Source organism: Thalassophryne amazonica, chromosome 19 (assembly GCF_902500255.1).
Source record: "Thalassophryne amazonica chromosome 19, fThaAma1.1, whole genome shotgun sequence".
Lineage (NCBI taxonomy): Eukaryota > Metazoa > Chordata > Actinopteri > Batrachoidiformes > Batrachoididae > Thalassophryne > Thalassophryne amazonica.
Window position 1 is genome coordinate 43,545,220 of NC_047121.1, and position 25,337 is coordinate 43,570,556.

General features: G+C 40.4%; 1 protein-coding gene across 1 annotated transcript; it reads left to right on the plus strand.

Annotated features, from left to right (window-relative positions):
• The first annotated feature begins 2,899 nt into the window (after positions 1–2,899).
• Positions 2,900–5,434, plus strand: LOC117532282 (myristoylated alanine-rich C-kinase substrate-like). The gene is made up of 2 exons (XM_034195598.1): positions 2,900–3,254; positions 4,158–5,434. Exons 1-2 carry the CDS (start codon positions 3,159–3,161, stop codon positions 4,710–4,712), a joined length of 651 nt encoding a protein of 216 aa, XP_034051489.1. The 5' UTR covers positions 2,900–3,158; the 3' UTR covers positions 4,713–5,434.
• Positions 5,435–25,337: the final 19,903 nt, after the last annotated feature.

Sequence of the window (25,337 nt, forward strand, 5' to 3'; positions counted from 1 at the left end):
AGAATGACAAACACACTACAACAGTTCAACACTCATATTAGGAAAGAAGTGTTCATTAACCTGAGTTTCCAAAAAATGTTTTGATTAAAATTCATGCTGTGAGTGGTAAATTAATGTTCCATTTAAAAAAAAAAGCTTTATTAAGGCAGTTTTTTTTAAATGATTTTTTATAACGTAACAGACAGGTGAAATATTTGTTTATGCTCTTTGAAAACACTCAGCAACATTATATAGCCGTTGTCATTACCCAATTTACATATTCAAGTATGCTCATTAATTATAGCTTTGCAATATAATCAGAATATCATAACAATGAAGGTGGCCTAGTTAGCCTGGCGGAGGGAGGGTGGGTGAAAAAAAAAGTCACCCTAATCCTCAAATGTTGTCTGTGCTTCCCTGTTTTGAGCTTTGCGCATCACCTCTGCAGCCTCGATCACTAAAGCCGTCGGTCTGCAGCCTCTTCCTTGGAGCCATTTCGGAGTGGTAACCATGGAGATTTGGGTCATGCAGTGATGGCAGAGAGAAGAGACTTGTGCCTGGTGGTGGACTTGCAGTGCTGCAGGCTGCCAGCAGCAATAGGTTCTAAACTCTCATTATATCTGGGTCACCGGGATGCTCCAACTGCAACAAGCAGGCAAGATGTTATTATGCAAGAAGAGGGATGAGGACATTCATGGACAGGGGGCTTTTAAGCTCAGGGATGTCTGTTTTCTGAGTGCTGCCAATGTCAGGAGGGTACATAGTGATGTAATACCAGAAAAGCTGCTCCACATAATGTTGTTTTGGTGCCTGCTTATTGAAAAGTTATGATCAACAAAGACGTATTGATGCATGCATGTGGTAAGATTCTATTCTAAACATGAGACCGGGCTGATGGGACACCATTCTGACGCAGATTACTTCCTCAGCCAAGCAAGGCCAGTATCCATTTACAGCTGGGTGAAATGAAATGGTAGCATGGCCGGGAATCAAACCCATGTCTGCAAATCGTTAGCCCCACTCCTTATCCCATTAAGATACCTTCTCTTCTGTATAGTTTAGCATAACTGGAGCTATTTCCAGCATTATTTCTCTTCTCATGTCAGCCTGTCCATCAAGCACTGATGAAGATGATGTCTGAGATCAAGATTTATCATGCACATGGCACATTACCCTCCTCTGGTTGGGATCAGGGAGACCACACAACATGCTACTGTAATTGCCTGATGCTTGTAAATTCTCTGTCACTGAGAGACGTGCAGGACGTCCAGAGGAACACAGGAAATGAACTCAGCACCAAGTTATTAGAAGCATTTTAGTTTGTAATAAAAGAGATAAAGCAGTTCGTCCTGGTTTTTGTTCCTTGAACAGGTTTGAAGCCTTGATAGTAGGGCACAAAATATTTTCCCTATAAAAAAGAAAACACAAAAATGAAGTGACTATTGATACAGTACCGTCTTGTGTGGCATCCAATTAGAATCCTCCATGATTAGATAATGATGGACATCATGGCATCTAAGATGTACAGGAGGCAGTTGATGAATTTCAAGCTCAACTTACCCTATGGTCACATTAGCTACAAGCAACAGCATACAACAGAGGCAAAGTGTTGATTTGCCATTCATTTTAAATCAGAGTAGTTTTTCAGCAGTAAGCGACAACAGTTGTTCTGCCGCCAGGTAGGCGGGGCCAAAATAGACTAGAGGTTTGTTATATGCAAATGCTGAACGATGCGACAAAGTGAGTGACTGTGAATATGCTCTGTGACATCAGCTGGTTGTTTGCTCGAGCAAAATAATCCAAGGTGGCGTAATATGCTCCAAAACAGCTGTATTGCTGTATAAATGTAGTATGTCTCTCACATATTCTGCAAAAGTGAGTAATAAACACTTCTAAATTTAAAAACACTGTTTTTGTAACCAGATAACACCTCTGACGTGATTTACAAGGCAGCCTACAGAGATGCTAGCATGCATGCCCTATTATCGTCCATCAAGCAATAAATCCAACTGCTTGTCACCATCATTTGTAGCTAACGTGACAGTAGGGTTGGGGACGGATCATTATTGTGAAGTTCCTTTTGTCCGAAGGGCCCAAAAGAAGCTAGTTAGCTTTGTTCAAAATACAGCGACACCTTTCTGTTCTCTAATCCTTCATGGAATTTGAAAGTTTCTCTGTGGCACATCCTCAAGCGGCTTCTGGTCTAGCAGTGGGGAAGTACTAAAACTCTGGGCATCTCCCTCAGGGCCCCCTTGGTTGGGCATTACGCCATCTCTACAGCCAGCCTGATGGATCTTCGGACCAATGGGCCTTCAAAATATTGAATAGTCACATAAGGTTAGGGTTGCGCATGATTCTGAGTATTTAAAAAAATAATGGGTGCCATACTAATACCAATTTGCGGTTTTTGTACAGTACCTTATCAAAAGCAACGGCCTAAAAATAGTATTGCGCGTCCCTGATTACAAGAGTATTAAGATGTTGACAGGTTCACACTTGGACTTCGGTTATGCTATTTTTTTTGTATGTTTTTAATTATTATTTATGTATAATTTTTCACTTCCGTATTGTAATGTATTGACATGGTGTAAATTCAAGAAAGCTGTGAGTGCTTCTGAAACATCTTCATCCTTAAGAATCAGGCACAGACGAGCCTTCAAAGCTCTGTGACTGAAACCTCCGTCAAATTAAAATAAATACATCTCGCTGCTTCTTCACGTTAATTTAGCCTGTGTAAAAACAAGTTGTTGGCCATGTTGTTTCTCCCATTGTGTCCACGGCGATCCACGCGCCCCCACTCCACCTCCCCCACTCTTTGGATTTGGGGCTCTGTGATTGGCGGAGACGGGCTCGGGCAGTGTCGTCATAGCGCGAGCGCCCATTCATCTGCGGGCTGGGGCGTTGTACTCCGCATCTCATTTGCGGCGGGGCCCGATTTCTTCTTCATTTATAAACTCTCATCGAGGGGAAAAAAAAAATAATAATAAAAAATATAATAATTCTCGCATCATTTTGATATTTTTTGGTCACGTTTCGCGAGTTCCCAGGCGTCCTTTGGAGCGGATTCCTCGGCTGCAGAAGGAGGTGTCGGCGTTCAGACTTGGGAATTTTTGGACGGAAGCTTTGCGGTCTTTGTTCATTCATTTTGGTCGATTGGGTTCCTTTGTTGGACCAAAAGCATGGGAGCACAAACCTCCAAAGCCGCTGGGAAAGCAGATGCTACGGTGGAGAAGCCGGGGGAAAGCACGGCTGCTGGTGCAAAAACAAACGGGCAGGTAAATAATCAAATTACTCCCCTTTTGTTGTGATTTTCTTTAACGTCTTGCTACAGATGTTTTGTCTCACTTTGCGTCAATGGCGTGCTCCGTGCTCATCCGCGCGCTCGGCCACGTTTAGAGAAAGTGGCCACGTCTGGATTTTTTTTTATTTTTAACTAGCATGAAAGAATTATAATTTTGTAGAAACAATTTCCTAATTTTAGTAACACACGGGCTGCTCATTGTAATAATAAACTGTCTTTTATAAAAAAAAAAAAAAAAAGCCCGCAAAGTGTATCTGCTTAATTTAGCTCGGAATGATAAAAAAAAGAAAAAAAAATATTTGTTTGGCTAATTGAACACCTTTTTTTTTTTTTTTTTTTTTTTTTTTAATCCATTTGTTGAAAATCCGAGCCGCTGCGTTCGTGGCCATTTTTAAAGCAGACACCACGCCTTTGTTGCCAGATTCACATAATGGTAATAATAAAAAGCCGCCCGCACATGCTGCTTTTTAAAAATACATTTTAATACGCACAGACATATTTTAGTATTGCAAAAGTGATTGATTTGTTTTATTCGTTTTTGGGGGATGGGGGGGGGGGGGGGGGGGTGCGCCTGGAATTCCCAAATTCCTGTGTTGGTAGCAGCGATCCCATACATGGCGCCACCTGCTGGATCCAAGCAGTACTGCAGGTTAAACAGACTAGCCTACTGCTGCAGGCCTCTGATCTGTCGTCATTCTCCTAGTAACAGATGTTGCTGCGGTTTGGAGCCATTTTCCTATTGGTTACTGCTAGTCGGATTTGGTTCTGACTGCGTCAGGGTGTTTTTTTTTTTGTTTTGTTTTTTTCTTAATTATACAAAGAGGATTGCATGTCCTAGTGTCTGGTGTGCTCAAGAATTCCACTTTGTCTATTGTAGGAGAATGGTCATGCCAAGAGCAACGGTGATGCTTCTCCCGCAGCAGAAGAGGCCAATAAATCGGATGTTCAGGCCAATGGAAGCACTCCTACCGAGGAGATCCCAAAAGAAGAAGCGGAGAAAGTAGAGGCTGCTGGGGCTGACGGTGAGGGGGCCGCCGCAAGCGGGGATGCTTCTGCCAAACCAGAAGAAGAAGCTCCATCTACCAGCGAGGAGGGCAAACAGAAGAAAAAGCGCTTCTCCTTCAAGAAGCCTTCCTTCAAGCTTAGCGGCTTCACTTTTAAGAAGATCAAGAAGGAGTCTGAAGATGCGGCAGAGGAGGGACCTGCCGCAGCAACCGAAGGAGAGAAGGCAGCAGAGGAGGAGGCGGCGGCCGCTGGCGAGGCCAAACCAGCTGAGGAAGGAGCCAAGGAGGCTGCTGCTGCTGCTGAGGAACCGAATGCTGAAGCGGAAGTGAAGGCAGAGGAAATGGCAGGAGAGGAGAAACCAGGTGACGCTTCACCTACCGAGCCAGAAACTGCAGCCAGCCCAGACACCACCACCGCCGCCGAGTAATCCTGCTGAACATGATACCAGAATGAAGGAGACGACAGAGCCTGTCTGAAGGAATCTGAGGACTTGTCCAAGACCAGGGATTTTTCTTTCTTTTTTTTGTTGTTCTTTGTTTACTATTCTGCAACTATCTCATCCATAATGACTGCGGCGTCCTTGGCAGTGATGGACAGAAGGTGTGCTGAAGGGCGTGCTGCTTCCTCACTGCTCAGTGGTGCTTGCATTTGTGGCGTGGGTGAGCGTGAAAGTGTGACTGAGAGTGTGAATGTTTTCTACATGAATCCATGACTGTGTTGACACATTGCTGAAATTTGAAATATTTAATCAAAGTATTTGGTGCTGGGCAATTGGATGTAGCAGCTAAAGCTGTGTCTGCAAGATTGACATTGTGATTATTTAAAAGGGCGAGTCCTAAATGTTGTCTTTGCAGTGCACAGTTGTTTACAACTCGAGCTCAACGTTCCTGTGGACACAACCATTCCCCAATGACATAGCTATAGTATCTGTCAAAAAACAATAGGTGCTCATCACTTTTCCATTAGTTTCCACTCTTTCAAAACTCTGTAGTAATGCACGCTGTATAGACTTTGATATTACTGGTTTTATGACTGAGATGTACCTAAATGACTGAAGTTTTTAAAAAAGATTAGCCATTGTAAATGATTTTTTTTTCTTTCTTTCCACCATTTGTAAGATTGAATAAAATTGGGAGATGTTTAAGCAAATCTTGCATCAAGGTGTGATGACTAAAACACCACTTTAAATCTAACATGGGAAGTACATCAGAGTGCGTTATTATCAAGAAGATCCATTTTTTTAGTGTCAGTAAAGAACTAAAATTTACAAATAACAAAATGCAGATTGTGATAAAGATGGTTGAATTGCATAATTATGCAGATGAAAAATGGGATGATGATGAATTTCTTGTCCATTTGTAATGACTGCAAAATGATTGAAAGACAACATTTATTTAGCACTTGGTGCTTTTGTATTGCAATTTTTAAACTTAATTTTGCTGTTTATATATGTTTCAGATCTGGAATGCAGGATTGCCTACAAAATGGGATAAACTTATTTCCTGTCAAAGCTACATCATAAGGCAGTTTATTCATAAATGTCAATTATTAATACAAATTTGATATTTTGGGGATGTTAATTTGGTGTTTAAAACTTGTGAATAAATGAATAGAAATCAAAACGTATTCTTTACTGTGATGGGATTTTTGGGGAGAGGGATGTGGGTGCGGGGTGGTTAAAACCCCCCCCCCCCCCCCCCCAAAAAAAAAAATTAAAAATACGATAAAGGAGTAGAAGGGCAAATGCTGGATCTGGGTTGTTTCATATAATACAACATTTGCAAGTCGGTCCTCGTCCTTCAGACATCTTAGGTTTTTAGCAGAAGGTGTACAATCGAGAAGTAGTTGATCAGTCAGACATCACCGACTGGCTCCTTTTACACCGGAAAAAAAGTTAATGCATGAAACTAAGTTATAGTTAAAATAATCAAATTTGCCTCATGAATTTTCCCCTTTAAGCCGCCTGTCAGCACATTCTAGCAAGTGTGTGATTATCTCACTATATTCTCTCAACCAAACTAATTTGCTGTATTTTTAGGAAATAACTGAACTGCTTGGAGGAAAAACACTGCAATGCAATTATGACGAGTTTCAGGGTGAGTTTTGATTCCATCGTGACACAACTGGTTTTGCGCCATAAATTATAGTCTTTGAGCAAACATTTTTATAGTGTCGAATTTTAGTATTTACAGCAAAAGTTCAGTCGCAGGAGTGACTGACGCGTATGTTCGCTGTCAACATCTGGGGACTCTTTCTTGGGAACCCAAAACCTCACTGAAACAGCAGTTTGTAGGAGTTTTACAGAGTGTTTTTAGCTGCCCACAACCACACAAAAACCTTTTTAACCATCAATTTTCCTTTGCACCAGATTAACCTTGTGTACTGCAGCTTTGACCACCACAAGAAGGGTGTGTTTTACACATAATGTTTCTATTCCTGCACCTTGGTCTGCATGTCCTGCTTGGTCAGGTTGTTGTAGTGACCATCCCGTCCACAGTGGGCCTTGTGGTGCTCACAACACAAAATATTCCTTCATGCAATTCTTGGGAGGAGGTTCTTTGCTTTTGTATAGTTGGATACAGATGTGCATGTTGTCTGTGCACAGAAATAAATTCAGAGACCAGTACACAGTGAAGCAAGTGACCAGCAACCATCACATGGGGGATTCATTACATTAGGACATGCAAAAATACTGTGCATCTGGAAAGAATTCACATCACATCCCTATTTCCACATTTTTTTGTGTTATGACTTTGTTCCAAAATGGATGAAATTCACTTTTCCCCCTCAAAACTCTGTACAATACCCCATAATGACAATGTGAAAAATTTATTAAAAATAATGAAAAAGCTCCTAAGAAATCACATGTACATAAGCATTCACATTTGCCATGAAGCTCAAAACTGAGCAGGTGCCTTCTGTTTCCACTGATCATATATATATATATATATATATATATATATATATATATATCATTAAACAAGAAAAACAGGAAATACTAAGGTGATCGCCGGACAAATAAAAAAAACTTTGTATATGTATTTTAATAATTTGCTAATATGGACTGGCAATCACAAGTCAGTATAGTGACGAAACCTGTTAACGTACAAAAATTGTTTTCTCACAGTTGTCTCATGAAAATGGTAGAACTCGAAGAATACCCCCATAGTCAAACTAGTGGGGGATTCACCTATGGTAAAAGATATTTAACTGGAAAAGGTACAGTAGTGTTCAGAATAATAGTAGTGCTATGTGACTAAAAAGATTAATCCAGATTTTGAGTATATTTCTTATTGTTACATGGGAAACAAGGTACCAGTAGATTCAGTTGATTCTCACAAATCCAACAAGACCAAGCATTCATGATATGCACACTCTTAAGGCTATAAAATTGGGCTATTAGTAAAAAAAAGTAGAAAAGGGGGTGTTCACAATAATAGTAGCGTCTGCTGTTGACGCTACAAACTCAAAACTGTTATGTTCAAACTGCTTTTTTAGCAATCCTGTGAATCACTAAACTAGTATTTAGTTGTATAACCACAGTTTTTCATGATTTCTTCACATTGCGAGGCATTCATTTTTGTTGTGTGGGCCGCTGAAGAGGAGGTACTGCTGGCCCACCACCACCAGATGGCGCCCTGCTTGGAGTGCGGGCTTCAAGCACGAGAGGGCGCCGGAGCCACTGGGAGTGACATCTGTCACTCTTCATCAGCACCAGCTGTCACTCAGTCAACTCATCACCATCTCCATAAAGGCCGGACTGCGACTCCACCTCCTCGCAGAGAAATCAACTACCATTCAGGTAACTTCTCTGTTGACTTACATTGAGTAACAATCTGAACTTCTTTGCAGCCGTTTTCCTGTGGTGTGTTCTTATCTGTGGGATTGGCATTTGGTGTGGACTGCGACGGCTTCACCTCACACCCCAAACCAGATAAGTGGTTAAACAGGAGCTGCACGAGTGTGTGATTGGAGGTGGAGGTGCTCCCTCCTAACTAAACACAGACTGTGGGATTACTGAGTGTGCGAACTCGCACTCATCAATACTGTTTCTGTTCTCTGCCAGCAGTACCGGGTCTGACTGCTGAAGACAGTGGCCACCTGGGGCCGGTGTTCTTCAGATCCGTTGGTGGTGGAAGCTGTGTGGGATCCGGCTCTTCTCTCGCCAGACGTCTTCTATCGTCGAGCCTGCCCACACGTCACCTTCTGTATAATTGACATTCCACCATATTGTTATTGTCTGTACTTCGTTGTGCGATTCACAACATTAAATTGCTACTTTTTGGCTTATCCATTGTCCGTTCATTACCGCCCCCTGTTGTGGGTCCGTGTCACGACACTTTCACAACAATTTTGTTGGTTTGGAACCAAGATTTTGCTCATTTACTAGTGTGCTTGGGATCATTGTCTTGTTGAAACACCCATTTCAAGGGCATGTCCTCTTCAGCATAAGGCAACATGACCTCTTCAAGTATTTTGACATATCCAAACTGATCTATGATACCTGGTATGCAATATATAGGCCCTACACCATAGCAGGAGAAACATGCCCATATCATGATGCTTGCACCACCATGCTTCACTGTCTTCACTGTGAACTGTGGCTTGAATTCAGAATTTGGGGGTCGTCTCACAAACTGTCTGCGGCCCTTGGACCCAAAAAGAACAGTTTTACTCTCATCAGTCCACAAAATATTCCTCCATTTCTCTTTACGCCAGTTGATGTGTTCTTTGGCAAATTGTAACCTCTTCTGCACATGTCTTTTATTTAACAGAGGGACTTTGCGGGGGATTCTTGCAAATAAATTAGCTTCACACAGGCATCTTCTAACTGTCACAGCACTTACAGGTAACTCCAGACTGTCTTTGATCATCCTGGAGCTGATCAATGGGTGAGCCTTTGCTATTCTGGTTATTCTTCTATCCATTTTGATGGTTGTTTTCCGTTTTCTTCCACGTGTCTCTGTTTTTTTTTGGTCTATTTTAAAGCATTGAGATCATTGTAGATGAACAGCCTGTAATTTTTTGCACCTGCGTCTAAGTTTTCCCCTCTCCAATCAACTTTTTAATCAAACTATGGTGTTCTTCTGAACAATGTCTTGAACGTCCCATTTTCCTCAGACTTTCAAAGAGAAAAGCATGTTCAACAGGTGCTGGCTTCATCCCTAAATAGGGGACTCCTGATTCACACCTGTTTGTTCCACAAAATTGATGAACTCACTGACTGAATGCCACACTACTATTATTGTGAACACCCCCTTTTCTACTTTTTTTTTTACTAATAGCCCAGTTTCATAGCCTTAAGAGTGTGCATATCATGAATGCTTGGTCTTGTTGGATTTGTGAGAATCTACTGAATCTACTGGTACCTTGTTTCCCATGTAACAATAAGAAATATACTCAAAACCTGGATTAATCTTTTTAGTCACATAGCACTAATATTATTCTGAACACTACTGTACATAAAAACAGATATTGGGGGGTGACGTCATGCACGCCGTAGGGTAGACGTGTTTTCTTCGACTGCTCCTTGGGCTTGTGTAAAACGATATTTTAAACTATACCTTTGCCGTGTGCTTTGTTACAACTGAAGATAAAAGTCTAAACATGTCTCTGGACAAGTTTTTGGGAATCCCGCATCAAATAAACGAAAGGCAGGAAAGGCTAGTGGTCACAAGGCTAATGGTAATGCTTATGCTAGCCAAGATGGTTCGGAGACCAGCGCCGAAACAGAGATTACTAGCGGCCATGCTGATAGCAGGGAGGCCGACCAAGACCAGGTGATCATTGATAGCGAGGTAAATGATGAGCCTCAAAGAGAAGACGTGATAGTGGAACGAGTGACCAAGAACATTGAGCAAATGCTAAATAAACAACTCGCTTCCATACTCAAGCCAGTGACCGACCTCTCCTGTAAGTTTGATGCTGTGGCTATAAGGCTGAATGAGGTGGAAAAGCGTGTGTCTGATCTGGAGGATGCATCTGTGACTACATCACCAAGGTTGGATGTTGTGGAAAAATCTCTGAAAGGAGCTCTGGAGCGCCTTGATAGTTACGAAAATCAAAGCCGCCGTCAGAATGTGAGAATCATGGGACTGAGAGAGGGGCTCGAGGGACGGGACACGGTGACTTTTTTTGAGCAGTGGATTCCTGAAATATTGGATATGCCAGAAAAGCGGATCAAAATTGAAAGAGCCCACCGCATGGGACCCCTGACTGGATGAGCCAGAGATGGTCCGAGAGCAGTCTTGGTGAGACTACATAACTAGACTGACAAAGGCAAGATCCTCTATGCTGCCATGAAGAAGGGGAGAGTGAGCGTGGAGGACCGACAGGTCTCCTTTTATCAAGACTTCTCGGCTGAGGTGGTTAAACGGAGGCAGGAGTCGGCGGGCGCACGACAGCGGCTCCGGGAAGCGGGAATCCGGTACGCGTTCCTGTACCCAGCGGTGATCAAGATCTTTCATCAGAATGGAAAGACTACAGCCTTATCCAATATGGATGAGATCAATAACTTCATGAAGACACTTCCCGGGGGAAACGTTTAGCTTCCCAAATACACACGTAACCACTATGCTACAGGTAACCAAGACTTTGTAAAAGTGGACTTGTGTGCTTAACCGGGCTGATATCATATGGTTACGAGCATAAAAACGAATAGCTAGTTAAGAGGGAAATATCGGTTCTTCCTTGTTATTTACAGTTACAGAGTTGTTCTACGTAACTGCTGGATAAATAATTGTGGTACTTTTACGGCAGGCCCTAAATATCATGGCCCAGGGGGCAGTGCAGTTGATGCTTCTTTGTTTCTATTATTTTTATATATAGCTTCGTTACTTCCGTTATACTCTGGCCTAGGAGTGGGGTATAACAAGATTATTTCATTTTTATTTTTATATTTGTTTTTCGTATTTACACACTACAGCAGTGTTTCTGTTGTACATGAGCCTAAGTGGGTTAAATCCAAGCTATATGTTCTGTTTTTGCTTGGATCTCTTTGTTAGTCTGTCAGCACAGGAAGCATTATTAAGGCAAACTTATTTTGTACTAAATGCAGCAAATATATACAAAACAAGGTGTAAATGGATTTAAGGATATGTACTTGGAATGTTAAAGGGTCAAATAATGCGGTTAAAAGAAAAGCAATTCTTAATAGGACAGAATCCAAATAGCCTTACTGCAGGAGACCCACCTAAGTGATGAGGAACACAGGAAATATTTAAGGGAGTGGGTAGGTCAAATCTATTTTTCGTCCTTCTCAACAAATAAAAGAGGAGTAATAATATTAATACATAAGAAACTGCCCTTTAACCTTACAGACACATTTAAAGATACAGAGGGCAGAATCATTTTAATTAAGGGTGTCTTATACGGTGAGCCTATTTTATTGGGTAATGTCTATTGTCCTAATGTACACGATGAGGATTTTTATGCTTCACTCAACCGGATTGTAGAGATGGATTGTCCAAATATGCTACTAGCAGGAGATTGGAACTGCCCTATTTGTCCAAAAATGGACAGATGCCCACCGAGTAGCATCCAATCAAAACAGGCAAGAGCAGTAATGAATATTATAGAAGAACTTGAATTAATTGACATCTGGAGGCATTTTAACCCCACAGTTAAAAGCTTTACATTTCACTCATTACCTCACTCCTCAATGTCATGCATAGATTACATATTTTTATCAAAACATCTGACACATCTGGTTGAGGAGTCAGATATAGGCATTATCTCACTCTCTGATCATGCTCCAGTCAGTATAAAAATGCAACCACCCCGGCACCTCAAACGTATAATATCGTGGAGAATGAACCGTTTACTTCTTCTCGACGATGCATTTATTAAACACCTGGAAGATCAAACAGACACTTATTTAAGTTTTAATGATAACGCTGATGCTGACCCTAGGATTGTCTGGGATGCCTATAAAGCTTATATGCGGGGCATAATAATATCATATTCAAGTAATAAAAAGAGGGAATGAAAAAGGGAACAGACTGATCTTGAAAATAAAATTAAAAGACTAGATGAAGAATATTCTGTATCTAAACTGGATGATATATTGGTAGAAATTAGGACATATAGGACATTGCTTAGTGACATGATTACAAAGAAGGCAGAAAAAGACATTCTATATGCAAAACAAAGATTCTTTGAATTTGGAAACAAACCAAATAAATTATTGGCTAGACTGACTAGAGGCTCCCCTGGTAGTGTATTTATCACCGCAATACGTGATGATAATGGCGTTAAGCAAAGGGGAAATGAGGCTATCAATGATTGTTTTAAACAATTTTATGAAAAATTATATAGGTCAGAGGTCGATCTGGAGCAACTGAACAAAAGTAAATTTTTTGATAATTTGAATATACCTAAACTATCAACAGAACAAGTTAAATCACTAGAAGATCCCATATCATTATTGGAAATTGAAAGATCAATAGCATCACTTAAACCGGCCAAAAGTCCTGGAGCCAATGGATACCCTGCAGAATTCTTTAAAGTTCTGAAAGGGAAATTGTCTAAACTATTGCAAAGAGTCTTCAATAAATCTTTCGAAAATAATAAATTACCACAAACAATGTACAATGAGAACATAACCGTTATACCAAAAAGAGACAAAGACCCGGAACTGTGCTCCTCGTACCGTCCAATCAGTTTGCTTGGGGTGGACATGAAGATCCTTTCAAAGATACTGGCTGACAGATTAGAAAAAGCTGTTCCAAATATAATAAATAAGGACCAAACTGGCTTTATGAAAAAACGCCTATCATCAAATAATACAAGACGTCTAATTAATATCATTCACTATCTTAATCATTGTCAAATACCTGGTGCAATTGTTTCGATGGATGCTGAAAAAGCCTTCGATTGCATTGAGTTGGAGTATATGTTCGAAGTGCTCAAAAAATTTGGATTCCAAGCAAAATTTCTAAACTGGATAAAACTACTTTATAAGGAACCAAAGGCCTCTGTCTTGACAAATGGTCTTCTGTCTTCATCATTTAGACTTGGAAGAGGAACAGCGCAGGGAAGCCCTTTATCGCCTCTTTTGTTTTGTTTAGCTATAGAGCCACTAGCCATAGCCATCAGACAGGACCAAAATATAACCGGAACAACTATTGGTACAAGACAGTATAAAATTTTGTTATATGCGGATGATGTCCTTTTAACTCTAACAGAACCAGAGAAATCTCTTCCAGCCCTTACTACCTGTGTAAAACAATTCGGACAGATTTCTGGGTACAAGATTAACTTTGAGAAATCAGAAATAATGCCTATAGTTAATGGCAACAGGCTTGATCTAACCTCTATTAAACCATTTTGTTGTGCCCCTACCGGTTTTAAATACCTGGGAATTCGCATTACATCGAAGCCTAGCCAAATCTACTCAGAAAATATTAATACTTTAATTCCTCACATAAAAGAAAAATTAGTCACCTGGAAAAAGCTTCCTATCTCATTCCTTGGTAGGGTTAACCTTGTCAAGATGGTAATACTTCCAAAAATAACGTATCCTGTCACAATGCTCTTTGTTTTATTAAACGCAAAAGATATTAGTGATATAAATAAGGCAATATCTGATTTTATTTGGACAGGCAGAAAACCTAAGATTAAAATTGATGTATTACAACTCCCAAAAGAACAAGGGGGCTGGGGCTTACCAAACATTGAAAACTATGTACTCTCTATACACGCACAAGTCATATCCATGTGGACCTGTGGAGATTTAGGGATGCTATGGCTTGAGATTGAAAAAACGCTTTGTGAACCTGCTTGTCCAATAAATCTTTTAGATAAACCAAACAAGGAATTGCCAATCATAATTAGGGATCATTATTTAATTAACAATGCTCTCAGATCATGGAACATTTTGAAAAAATGTATGGAAAAAATTTGAAACTATCCACTTTTATGACACTGGTGGATAACCCAGACCTGAAGGCAGGGGGTGATGGTCCCAATCTCAAGGCATGGCACGAAGCTGGCATTAGGAGGATGCACGATCTATGGGACAATAGAAAATTTAAATCATGTGAGGGCTTGCAAAACAAATATAGTATTCCTTCTCGAGGCTTCTATAAGTATCTTCAACTCAGACATTTTGTTCAATCAAAATGGAAGTCTCTGGAGCTCGCACCAGACTCTCATTTGCTTGAGCAAACTATCTTAGACTGTCAAAAACATAGCCATTTTATCTCAAAATTTTATTCTGAGCTCCAAAGTTTAAAGAATCGGCTTAAATATCTACACCTCTCATGGAACTTAGTGCTTAAAACGACAATTGAGGATGATGCTTGGGAAAAAATTTTAATATTGCCTTCAAAAATATCAGTATGTAACCGGTACAAGGAGATGCAATATAATATATTGCATAATGTTTATATTTCTCCTTATATCTACAGCAAGTTCACCCCTGGAACATCCCCAAATTGTCCTAAATGTAAACTGACTATAGGAACTAGATTTCATTGTTTATGGGAGTGTAATATAATACAGTCATTCTGGAAGGCGGTGTGCAAACAGATTAGCACTGTAGTGGGGCAGAAATTGTCTCCCAGCCCTCTGCTATGTCTTCTGGGACTGATACCTGTAGGCCTTAAAGCTCACAAAGACATCTTACAATTCCTCCTGATGCTGGCTAGAAAGACCGTAATGTCCAAATGGGTCAGTGGTGATGCCCCTTCCATTCAAATGTGGAAAAATTTAATTTCTGAGATAGTGACTTTGGAACGTTTAAGATATCGTCTTAATGGTAAAGCCAACCTGTTTAAAAAAATGGGAGCATTCTTTGGACTGTCTGCAAATCAAAAGATTAGTGATTTGAAATTGCCAATAAATTTGTACTTTATCTTATTTTTATTTATTTTGCGGTAATTGCTGTAAACATCCTCAGACTACTGGCTACCAGCCAGTTGCTTGTATACATGTACTGTGCTGTTCTGTTTTTTGTTTTATTTGTTTTCATTGGTGTGTTTGTAATAAGGAAAAATGTTTAATAAAAATAATAAAAAAAACAACAAAAAAAAAAACAGATATTGATCAAAATGTGGATTGACATGTGTAATATCATTTTCATTATATAGTTTTAATGGCGAGACCATGACCCCTACAGCAAGCCTCACTGGATGTCCGTGCAACAATCAGTGGTGGGCACACTTCCAATAATCTGATAACAGATAATTATCGAAGATAATGTTTTCATTATCAGATTTTTTTTTTAGATAACTTTAAAAACCATTATTGGACCAATTATCTTCCGATTAATTTCTGTCCGATAACTTTTAGAACGATAAACAAAGTAAACAAAGCTGAACAGCGATAAGCATTTTTAAATTTAAAAAAAAGTTCAGCACCTACCTGTTAAAAGTTTTAGAACAGATGGACAGTTATACCCTCTGCTAACAGAAGAGAGCTGCTTCTATGAAAAGCATCTCTATCCTCTGTAGACAAAGGAGAAAGAGCCAAAAAAAAAAAAAAAAAAAAAAAAAAAAAAAAAAAAAAAAAAAAAAAAAAAAAAAAAAAATCCCTTTAATACCATACCAATATGCTGGCAATATCACCTAAGTCATCCAGAGGCATACATTTTTAACTTATGGTTCAAATTTTAATTTGAACCATAAGTTCATAACCAATTTAATTCAATTTAATTTTTTTAGTTTTAAAGTAATGTGCTAATTTTTAAGGTTTTGTGAGCACATGCTGTGCCCAGTGCATTATGGGTAGGATGATGTAATCTCAGTACATTCACGACAGGACAAATGCATTTCAGACACTCTGTTCAGGCTCCACGGACAACAACATTAAACTCTAGTGCCTAAAACTCTTGTGAATATATTCTCTGGGTTTATAGACATTATTGTATTTGCGTTTGTTAAATTCCAAGCATTTTAAATGTAGCAGACAGGGATTATCTGGAATTTTGTTTTCAAGGCCTCTACTGCCATCTACTGGCCAGTAGTGTTCATGGCAGTATTCGCCCTAAGTACTAAGCGTCTGGGAACCAGTAGATGGCAGTGTTGTATTTGCTTTGACCCCGGTTATATCAGATGATTGTCAAATCAACTTTTTGGCTTTGCAAATGGCTTTTTTTTTTTTTTTTTTTACAAATGCAGTTTAAAAACAAAACAACAGCAAAAAAAAAAAAAAAACATTACAAGACAGCTCTGCAGTGTTTGCACAGGCACAGTGCGAGCGGTTGGATGCTTGTAGCTTTTCAGCAGGAGGATAACCTCACGACAGCTAACCAGAATAACAGGTTTGATTTTTATTCGACCATACAATCGCGATCAGGAGGTGGTCGTGAGATGTTAAAGCTTGTTACTCCATGACTACACGATGCAGGACGTGTGATTAACCTGAAACTCGGTCCAAAAATTCCTGCATGAAAATCAGCTCGCACAGTGTAAAGCACATTTTACAACATCATAAAACGTGCGCACATTCTCTCCACATGCAAAACATTTTGCGATGACACTTCCAGGGCTCCGTAAAAATGCCTGTTTTTACAAATAAAAAAATTAACACCAACACACGACAGACGTCACATTAACGTGTTGGTTTAATAATGAATGACAGAACCAGTCAGTGTTTAGCAGAGGCACTTTTACCCAGAATCCTTTGCGATTTGTCTGTGTTTGTTACTAAACCTCAGAATTGATAGAGAGCTGACTTTAGGGCTGCTCTCATGGTGCCTCTGTGTTGGGAGCTCTGTAGTAAACAAGAGCTTCCAGCAGGGGCAGAATGTTCAAAGACAAAAGTGCGGTCTCAGTGTGTGGGTCTGTTGTTACTTTTAATAGTAGAAGTTATTGTGGCATTAAAACTTAAATTTGTTTAAATGTACCAGAGACAATATTGGAATTTATCTGTTATCGGTTATCTGTAACGTCCAATACATTTTTGGGTGGTTTATTGTTTTATCTTAATCGAAGATAACTTTTCAGTTATCTGATTATCTGTTATTGAAATAAATTTTTTGATTATCTGTGCCCACCACTGGCAACAATGTGGTTTAGGCGGCAACACAGAGTGGTCGAGGACACAGGCCAGGAACTACTACACAGAGATGCAGTCCGTCCAACAAAGGTGTCCGTGGAATAAGCAGCAGATGAGTTATTGAGTCAAATAAGCAGAGGGTCAAAAATGGCTAGAAAACATATCAAGTGTGTTGTATGGCTGGGGGGGCCTGGCTGCTGGTTTGTTTGCCTTTTGTGTTTCCTCCCAGGTGGCATGCATTTGGGACTGAGTGGCTGTGTTGCTGAGGCTGTTAGGACTTCACCCTGATCACCTGCGACTCGTCAGGACTCACAGCTGAGGTGCATCTGGAGGGATTGGGAGTATGTTGGCATTTAAGACTGAAGTGCACAGTGTGCATTTGCCAGAGACTCGACCTTGTGACCAGACGGGTGAGATCGTCGTCTTGGGAGCCATCTCATCAGCAGCGGACGCTGAGAATGTCCAGGTTTGATGCACGGTCTGTGAAAGAGGAGAGGGTGAGGTCTCACGCTCGTCAGCACACTTCCTGAGGTACGTTGGATTTTGTGACTAACAGTTATACAGTCAGTAAATGTGGTGTCCCTCACACCTTATTGTATTGAGCTGTATGTTAGTCATGTATCAGCTTCCACTGCTGTGGTGATTTGTGAACGAGATGTTCCATGCCTGCAGGTTGGAAGCTGATCAGTAATCAAGCCAGGAAGTGTTTGCTGTTTGTACACCTTTAAGTGTTCTGTGTGTAGAGTGTGGACTCACATAATGGTTCCTTCTTTCACAGACTCGGTTGTTGCGGCCACCTGGGGGGTGTCGGCGGGGTCCTTGGGTCCGAAACAGCTTCTGGCTCCGGACCATTAGCGCTGCTGGGAGCGCACCACGCCAGACCGCACTTTTTATTATTATCACTGTTATGTATTAAATTCAGTTAGCCTTTGTACCGTGCTCTGCTTATTTCATACTGGGTCCTTCAAACGCTGGTCGGTTCTCCGAGCTGCGTCCGACACATAACAAAGTGGATAGGTTAGAAGATGGCAGGCTAATCCCAGAAAACATGGCAGCATAGGTTGGTAACGCTGAACAGGCACAGGGAAACAAGGTGAGAGTGTTATGTGTCGGACGCAGCTCGGAGAACCGACCAGCGTTTGAAGGACCCAGTATGAAATAAGCAGAGCACGGTACAAAGGCTAACTGAATTTAATACATAACAGTGATCATAATAATAATAAAAGGTGCGGTCTGGCGTGGTGCGCTCCCAGCAGCGCTAATGGTCCGGAGCCAGAAGCTGTTTCGGACCCAAGGACCCCGCCGACACCCCCCAGGTGGCCGCAACAACCGAGTCTGTGAAAGAAGGAACCATTATGTGAGTCCACACTCTACACACAGAACACTTAAAGGTGTACAAACAGCAAACACTTCCTGGCTTGATTACTGATCAGCTTCCAACCTGCAGGCATGGAACATCCTGTTCACAAATCACCACCGCAGTGGAAGCTGATACATGACTAACATACAGCTCAATACAATAAGGTGTGAGGGACACCACATTTACTGACTGTATAACTGTTAGTCACAAAATCCAACGTACCTCAGGAAGTGTGCTGACGAGCGTGAGACCTCACCCTCTCCTCTTTCACAGACCGTGCATCAAACCTGGACATTCTCAGCGTCCGCTGCTGATGAGATGGCTCCCAAGACGACGATCTCACCCGTCTGGTCACAAGGTCGAGTCTCTGGCAAATGCACACTGTGCACTTCAGTCTTAAATGCCAACATACTCCAATCCCTCCAGATGCACCTCAGCTGTGAGTCCTGACGAGTCGCAGGTGATCAGGGTGAAGTCCTAACAGCCTCAGCAACACAGCCACTCAGTCCCAAATGCATGCCACCTGGGAGGAAACACAAAAGGCAAACAAACCGGCAGCCAGGCCCCCCCAGCCATACAACAGAGAGCAGACTTAGGAGTGAAAACAATCTGCCACTGGAGTGAGGGTAGAGTGGTAATAAAATAGGCTGTTTAAAATGGCCAAGCTGCCTCCATCTCATCCATAACCATGCTCATCTCCTTCAGTCTTTTCCTCTGGCCTGGAAAAGACAGAATGGTGGGTGTTATGTGAAATAACATCACATATTAAATGAGCAGCAATATGGTTTTAGGAAGAATCGTACTACCTCACCAGCAGTAGTTGATTTTGTGGAACACATCACAAACGCAATCGAAAACAAACAACACACTGTAGGGGTTTTTTTCCACTTACAGAATGCATTCGATACTGTTGATCATACCATATTATTGGATAAGTTATGGAGGTACGGCATCAGGGGAGTGGTACATGATTGGATAGTCAGCTATTTGGACAATAGATATCAATACATTGACTTGGGTGGGACAAACTCTGAATTTTTTTGAGGTGCACTTGCGGGGTTCCCCAGGGCTCAGTCCTTGGGCCTTTGCAGTTTCTTTTGTATATTAATGACATATGGTTTCAAAGTTTGTGTGTCGTATTTTATTTGCTGATGATGTGACTGTGTTTTGCAGTGGGGATCATTTGGGACAGGTTCTGGACATGATGGAGAGGGAACTACAGAAGTTCAAGGAATGGTTTGATTCCAACAAATTGTCGCTTCACTTTGGTAAAACAAAGTGTATCGTATTTGGTAATAAGCCCAGGAACTTATGTAGAAGTTTAAGAGTACATGATGTTGAAATTGAACTCGTAAATCGATGATAATCTAAGTTAGAAAACACATATAAATTATGTTAAATCTATAATATCAAATATCATTGCCATTTTGTATAAAGCACAGGACCTCCTATCATTCATTGCTTGTTCCATATATGACCTACTGTATTGAAGTCTGGGGAACCACCTACAAAACTAATACAAATCCTATATTTTTACTTCAAAAGAAAGCTATAAGAATTATTAGTAAGAAACCATATCGTGAGCCAACAAATCCATTGTTCATCCGTTTGCATATTTTGAAATTTTGGGATTTGATTGATTATGTCATAATACAAATTATGTTTAAAGCACAAAATAAACTTCTACCACAACATGTCCAGGACCTGTTTGAAATGAGGGACTCCAGTTATAATTTATGAGGAGTATTGTTATTTCAGAAATCAAAGATTTGAACTACTGCAAAAAGTCATTTGGGCTTCTGTTAAAGGTGTTACTATATACAATTATAGACTTTTGATGAGGTGTACCCGTGATTATGCGGACCTGGTCAGGATGGGGTTCACCGAGGCCTTGGTGAACCCCATCCTGACCAGGTCCACACAATCATGGGTACACAGAAATCAAAAGTCTATACCTGCTTTATTATATGGTAAACAAGAAAACTGAGAGTTTGTCAAACATACTAAAACTGAAAAATCAATCTCAAATTTCAACTATTGTTCCTGTCATACTGCACCAACTGACATCCCATCGATCAACTGGAGATGCCTGTTTAGTCCGTGACGAAGAGTCATCAGGCTTGTTTTCTTATAAAGTTCGCTATTCGCCTGTCTAGCTTCCGCGTAAGATCGACCGAGTACTCTGTCAAGCATCCGTCTGTCATAAGTTTCAAAGTTGGTTAAAGGGGTAGGCGTTTATAAGCCTTGCTTCCGTCTGCACCCTTTTGGCTGCATGGGTGCACTGTTGGATTATTTTCGCTTTTCTTTGTATGTTTTGTTGATTTGCTTTGGATCTATGCGTGACGAATAAATTCATTCATTCAATAAAAATAATTTGCTATTTCGCAGTTGTGAATCTCGCACCATCTTGCGGTCTGTGACTCATACGAGAGGTCAGTTTCAGCAGAGTTCCAGTTCAGGGCACAATGTAAACAAACCTCATGAAGTATAGACAACAAGACAACATCGGGGCACAGGAGTTCATCACAGGTGCTACACCTCCTCTAGATAACTCTCTCAACTTGGGAGAATGTGTCATCATAATCGTCCATAAACTCGCTGGATCAACGCCATCCACGTCCTTGCTAGCCATTGTTTACATACACTGTGATTCTGGGAAGCTAGACATAATCCAACCACTATAGGAGCAGTGGGCAGCTACAGTCCAGCGCCCGGGGACCAACTCCAGATGTAGACAAGCTGCCTTTGTCTGGGGCAGAGAAAAGAGCAGACACTAAATACGCTTGTTTTTGATTGTGGAAGGAAACCCACACAGACACGGGGAGAACATGCAAACTCCATACAGAAAGGGCGGGAAGGGATCCCACAACCTTCTTGCTGTGAGGCATATGTGCTAACCATTAAGCCACTGTGCTGCCAAATGCTTATATCCTTGTGATTTCAGCCAACCAAAACACTCATCATGCAACTATACACTAACTTTTACTGTCTTCCACTCACATTATCATTACTTAAACCAAAATGCACATATTTGGCTGTAATGATATCTATTCCCACACATTAACCAAAACAAAGATGATTGAATTGCTGCACATCACAAACTAGTGATGTGCACTTTTTACTCTGGTTGTCAAGTGTTACTGTGTGGAAGACACTGGGGAGGACTTGAAAGCTCTGACAGCCCCGGGGTTGATGCAGGGGCATCACTTTGGAGCTACATCGTACGGGCGAGACCGGTGTGTCCGGTGGGGAGAACAGTGTCCCGCTGAGGAGCAGCACACCGAAGTCCTGGCTGTGAGAGCTCCGTAATCATCTGAAAAGATGCACAAATCATGACTTTATTAAAAAGTAACATTCAAGATAGCAAAGAACAGTCTTGTTAGTTAGCAATAGCTAGTAAACAATGGAATGCTATATATCTTACCTTTCAATAAACAAATTGAGCACTGCTTGTGGGGTTTATGTATGTTTTATATATTCATATCACACCGCTTAAATTATCAGCCATTTCAGAGTTACAGTGCACGTACATCGACGAGTTAAGAATGAAAAACTTATCGACAGACTCCATCGATGATTCCAACAGTGAGGTACAAGAGGCTGGATGTCTGTGAACAGGAAATAAAGCCACTGGAGTGTAGATGTCCAAGTAAAGCACAATGCATGTCTACCACGAAAGGGGGAAAAACACACTAAGAGAAGTTAAGTTAGATCAACTCTAACTTACAAACTTGTGCTCAAACCACTTAGTTCATTTAGATGTTACCAACTGAAACAATTCATTTAAGTTGGTTCAACTCTTTTTTCAATTACTACGCAAAGTATATGAGATAAGACTGTAAGTAATAATCCGAAATGATGTGTCATGAATGAAATAGAACCGTGAACCATGCCAATAGTTGAACAAATATAAATGTATAATAATGACAGCATTTATGTCATATATGTATACAGTACTATAAAATAAAGAAAAACTTCTAAATATTGAGTAATTTGTGATAATTAAAGCATAAATGTAGAGGGTTTCTTGTTTGTTTGTTTTTTTTAACCTTTAAAATGGATGTTTTTGGTGCCGGGGGGGGGGGATACTGTCCCCTGGTTTACAATAACATTAAACCAACAATTACTTTATTATGTATTCAATGGAACTGGCTTGAAGGGTATTTTTTCAGTAGATTAGCTTTTCAGGTAACTGAAATTCTGTTCAATTGAATTAACATTTTTTTAAAGTAAGGATTCATGGTCAAAATGTTTGTAATCTTTAAAAATGTACATCGCACAAAGACAGGTATCACCTCAAGGAAAGAGAGGAACAGGAGGTCAACCCAGAGTAAATGCATTAATTCAATGATTAAAACTATTTTCCAGATGTATTTTTATTTATTTATTTATTTTTAAAATGAATAATTTCAGTACTGTGAATAAACTGTATGATAACTGAAAACTCCTGTTTAATTTCATTGTTTCAATTAATTGGTCATAATCTGATTTTGGCATGCTTAGTTTGGACACCTCCATGTTTGCGCTTTGCTGAACAGCATATTTCAATTTCAGCTGTTTAGCTCTGTTTTGGTAACTTCATATACTAAAAATTAGAAGTTAGTAGTAGCTTCAGTTCAATGTTTTAGCAGTTTATTAGCTTTAGTATTATCATCAGTATCTATTCACTTAACGGATTAGTGATTATCAAAGATACCTTTTAGGTTAGCTGTGCCCACCACTGCTGGTTTCCAAACCTATGACGTAATCAAGTTTTTATGAAGTGAAAATATCAGTTTCATTCATAATGCACTCTTCATTTTGATTTAATAGACAGAATGATCTATAGCAGATTTTTTTAAAATAACATTTGGAAATTTAAAATTTTTGTCTTTTGCTGATATGCTGATGGAGTTGAGATGGTAGCCAAGTGGTTAGTGGACTTGGTTTCAGTGTGGAAAGTTCTCGGTTCAACCTCCACCCCTGCCACATTTCTCCATGTAATGTGAAATTGTGTCAGGAAGACCATCCAGCGTAAGACTTGTGCCAATTCAACATGCAAATCCACATCGGATTTACTGTGGCGACCTCGAATGCAAACAAGGGAGCAGCCAAAGGGACTTACTTTACTGATGAGAAAACAAATCAGACACAAATGAAGGAAAACAATAAGCTTAAGATTTTTGCGCAGTACAGTATGTTATTACAGCTGTGGTCAAGCGTTCATATACAGTCATCATGGGCATGAATGTCATAGCAGTTTTGGGCCTTTAATGATGTTCTTCAATGGTTCTTTTGTCAGGGTGGAATAATTGTACAGTATACATTATTAACAACTTAAAAAAACAAGAATTGGGTGCACAAGTTTGAATTTATTTTGGATCTACTTTAGTCCACACAGGGTCAAATTATATATACATACACCCCGACTAGTATTTGGTTAAATGTCCTTCGCAAGCTGTACCTCGACCAGATACTTCATCAAGATGTTTCTGACATAGTTTACTAGGGAAGCTATGACCACTACCTTTGCACCCCCCCAGGACTAAACCAGATCAACTTTTTTAGGTTCCTTAGATGACCCCAAAACACAATCAGGATGTTCCCAAAAATAAAAACTGGCCTCAAACCAGTTATCCAAGATGGTGTCCAAGATGGCCACCCAAATAGGGTTTTTCACTAAAACACCTTTAAACAACATATAAACAACTTAAATATCACAGAGATTCAATGGGAAGCCCATTGCAGGTCAGAGCAAACTCATTTGTGCCTAAACTAAATTCATTCAAGGGTTTAAGATTCAAAATGGCGTCCAAAATGGCCACCAATAGACCCTTCTCATTAAATCTCTGTGATATTTAAGTTGTTTATATGTTGTTTAAAGGTGTTTTAGTGAACAACCCTATTTTGGTGGCCATCTTGGATAACTGGCTTGAGGCCAGTTTTTATCTTTGGGAACATCCTGATTGTGTTTTGGGGTCATCCAAGGAACCTAAAAAAGTTGGTTTGGTTTAATCCTGGGGGGGGGGGGGGGTGCAAAGGTAATGGTCGTAGCTCCCCTAGTAATTCTGGCTGGATATTTGACCACTTTTCTGGGCAGAAATGCTAAGGTTCTTGAAATTGGTAACCCACAAATTTTCAGTAGGATTGAGGGTGAGGCTTTGGGAAGGCCATTCCAGATTCTTTTATCCAACCCAGAACCAGTTTTGATGTGTGTGTGGGACCATTGTCCTGTTGGAACACCCAGTTGTGGCAAAGTTTCAACAGTCTAGCTGTTGATTTTTTTTTTGGTGATGTTGAAGAATTTTGAGTTAGTCCTCCTCCTTCATTATTCCATCCACTTTGTGCAATGCACCAATACCACTGGCAGCAAAACCACCCCATGATGCTGCCACCACCATGCTTGACAGATACAGTGTTCTTAGGTTTAAAAGTCTCACCTTTACTCCTCCAAACATACATACCTCTTGTCATTATGGTCAAATAGCTCAGTGTTTGTCTTGTCTGACCGTAAAACCTTCTCCAAAAGGCATTTGGCTTGTCCATGTGGGCAGCGGCAAATTTCATTCTGTTCCTGAACATCCTAACCAGTTTCCCATCATTTGAGGGTGACAGTTTGGGTCTTCTTCCAGACCTTGGCAACGTGGTGACACGTGCATCTAATTTGTACTTAGGTACAGTTGTTTGAACTGAAATGTCTCCAAGACACTTTCC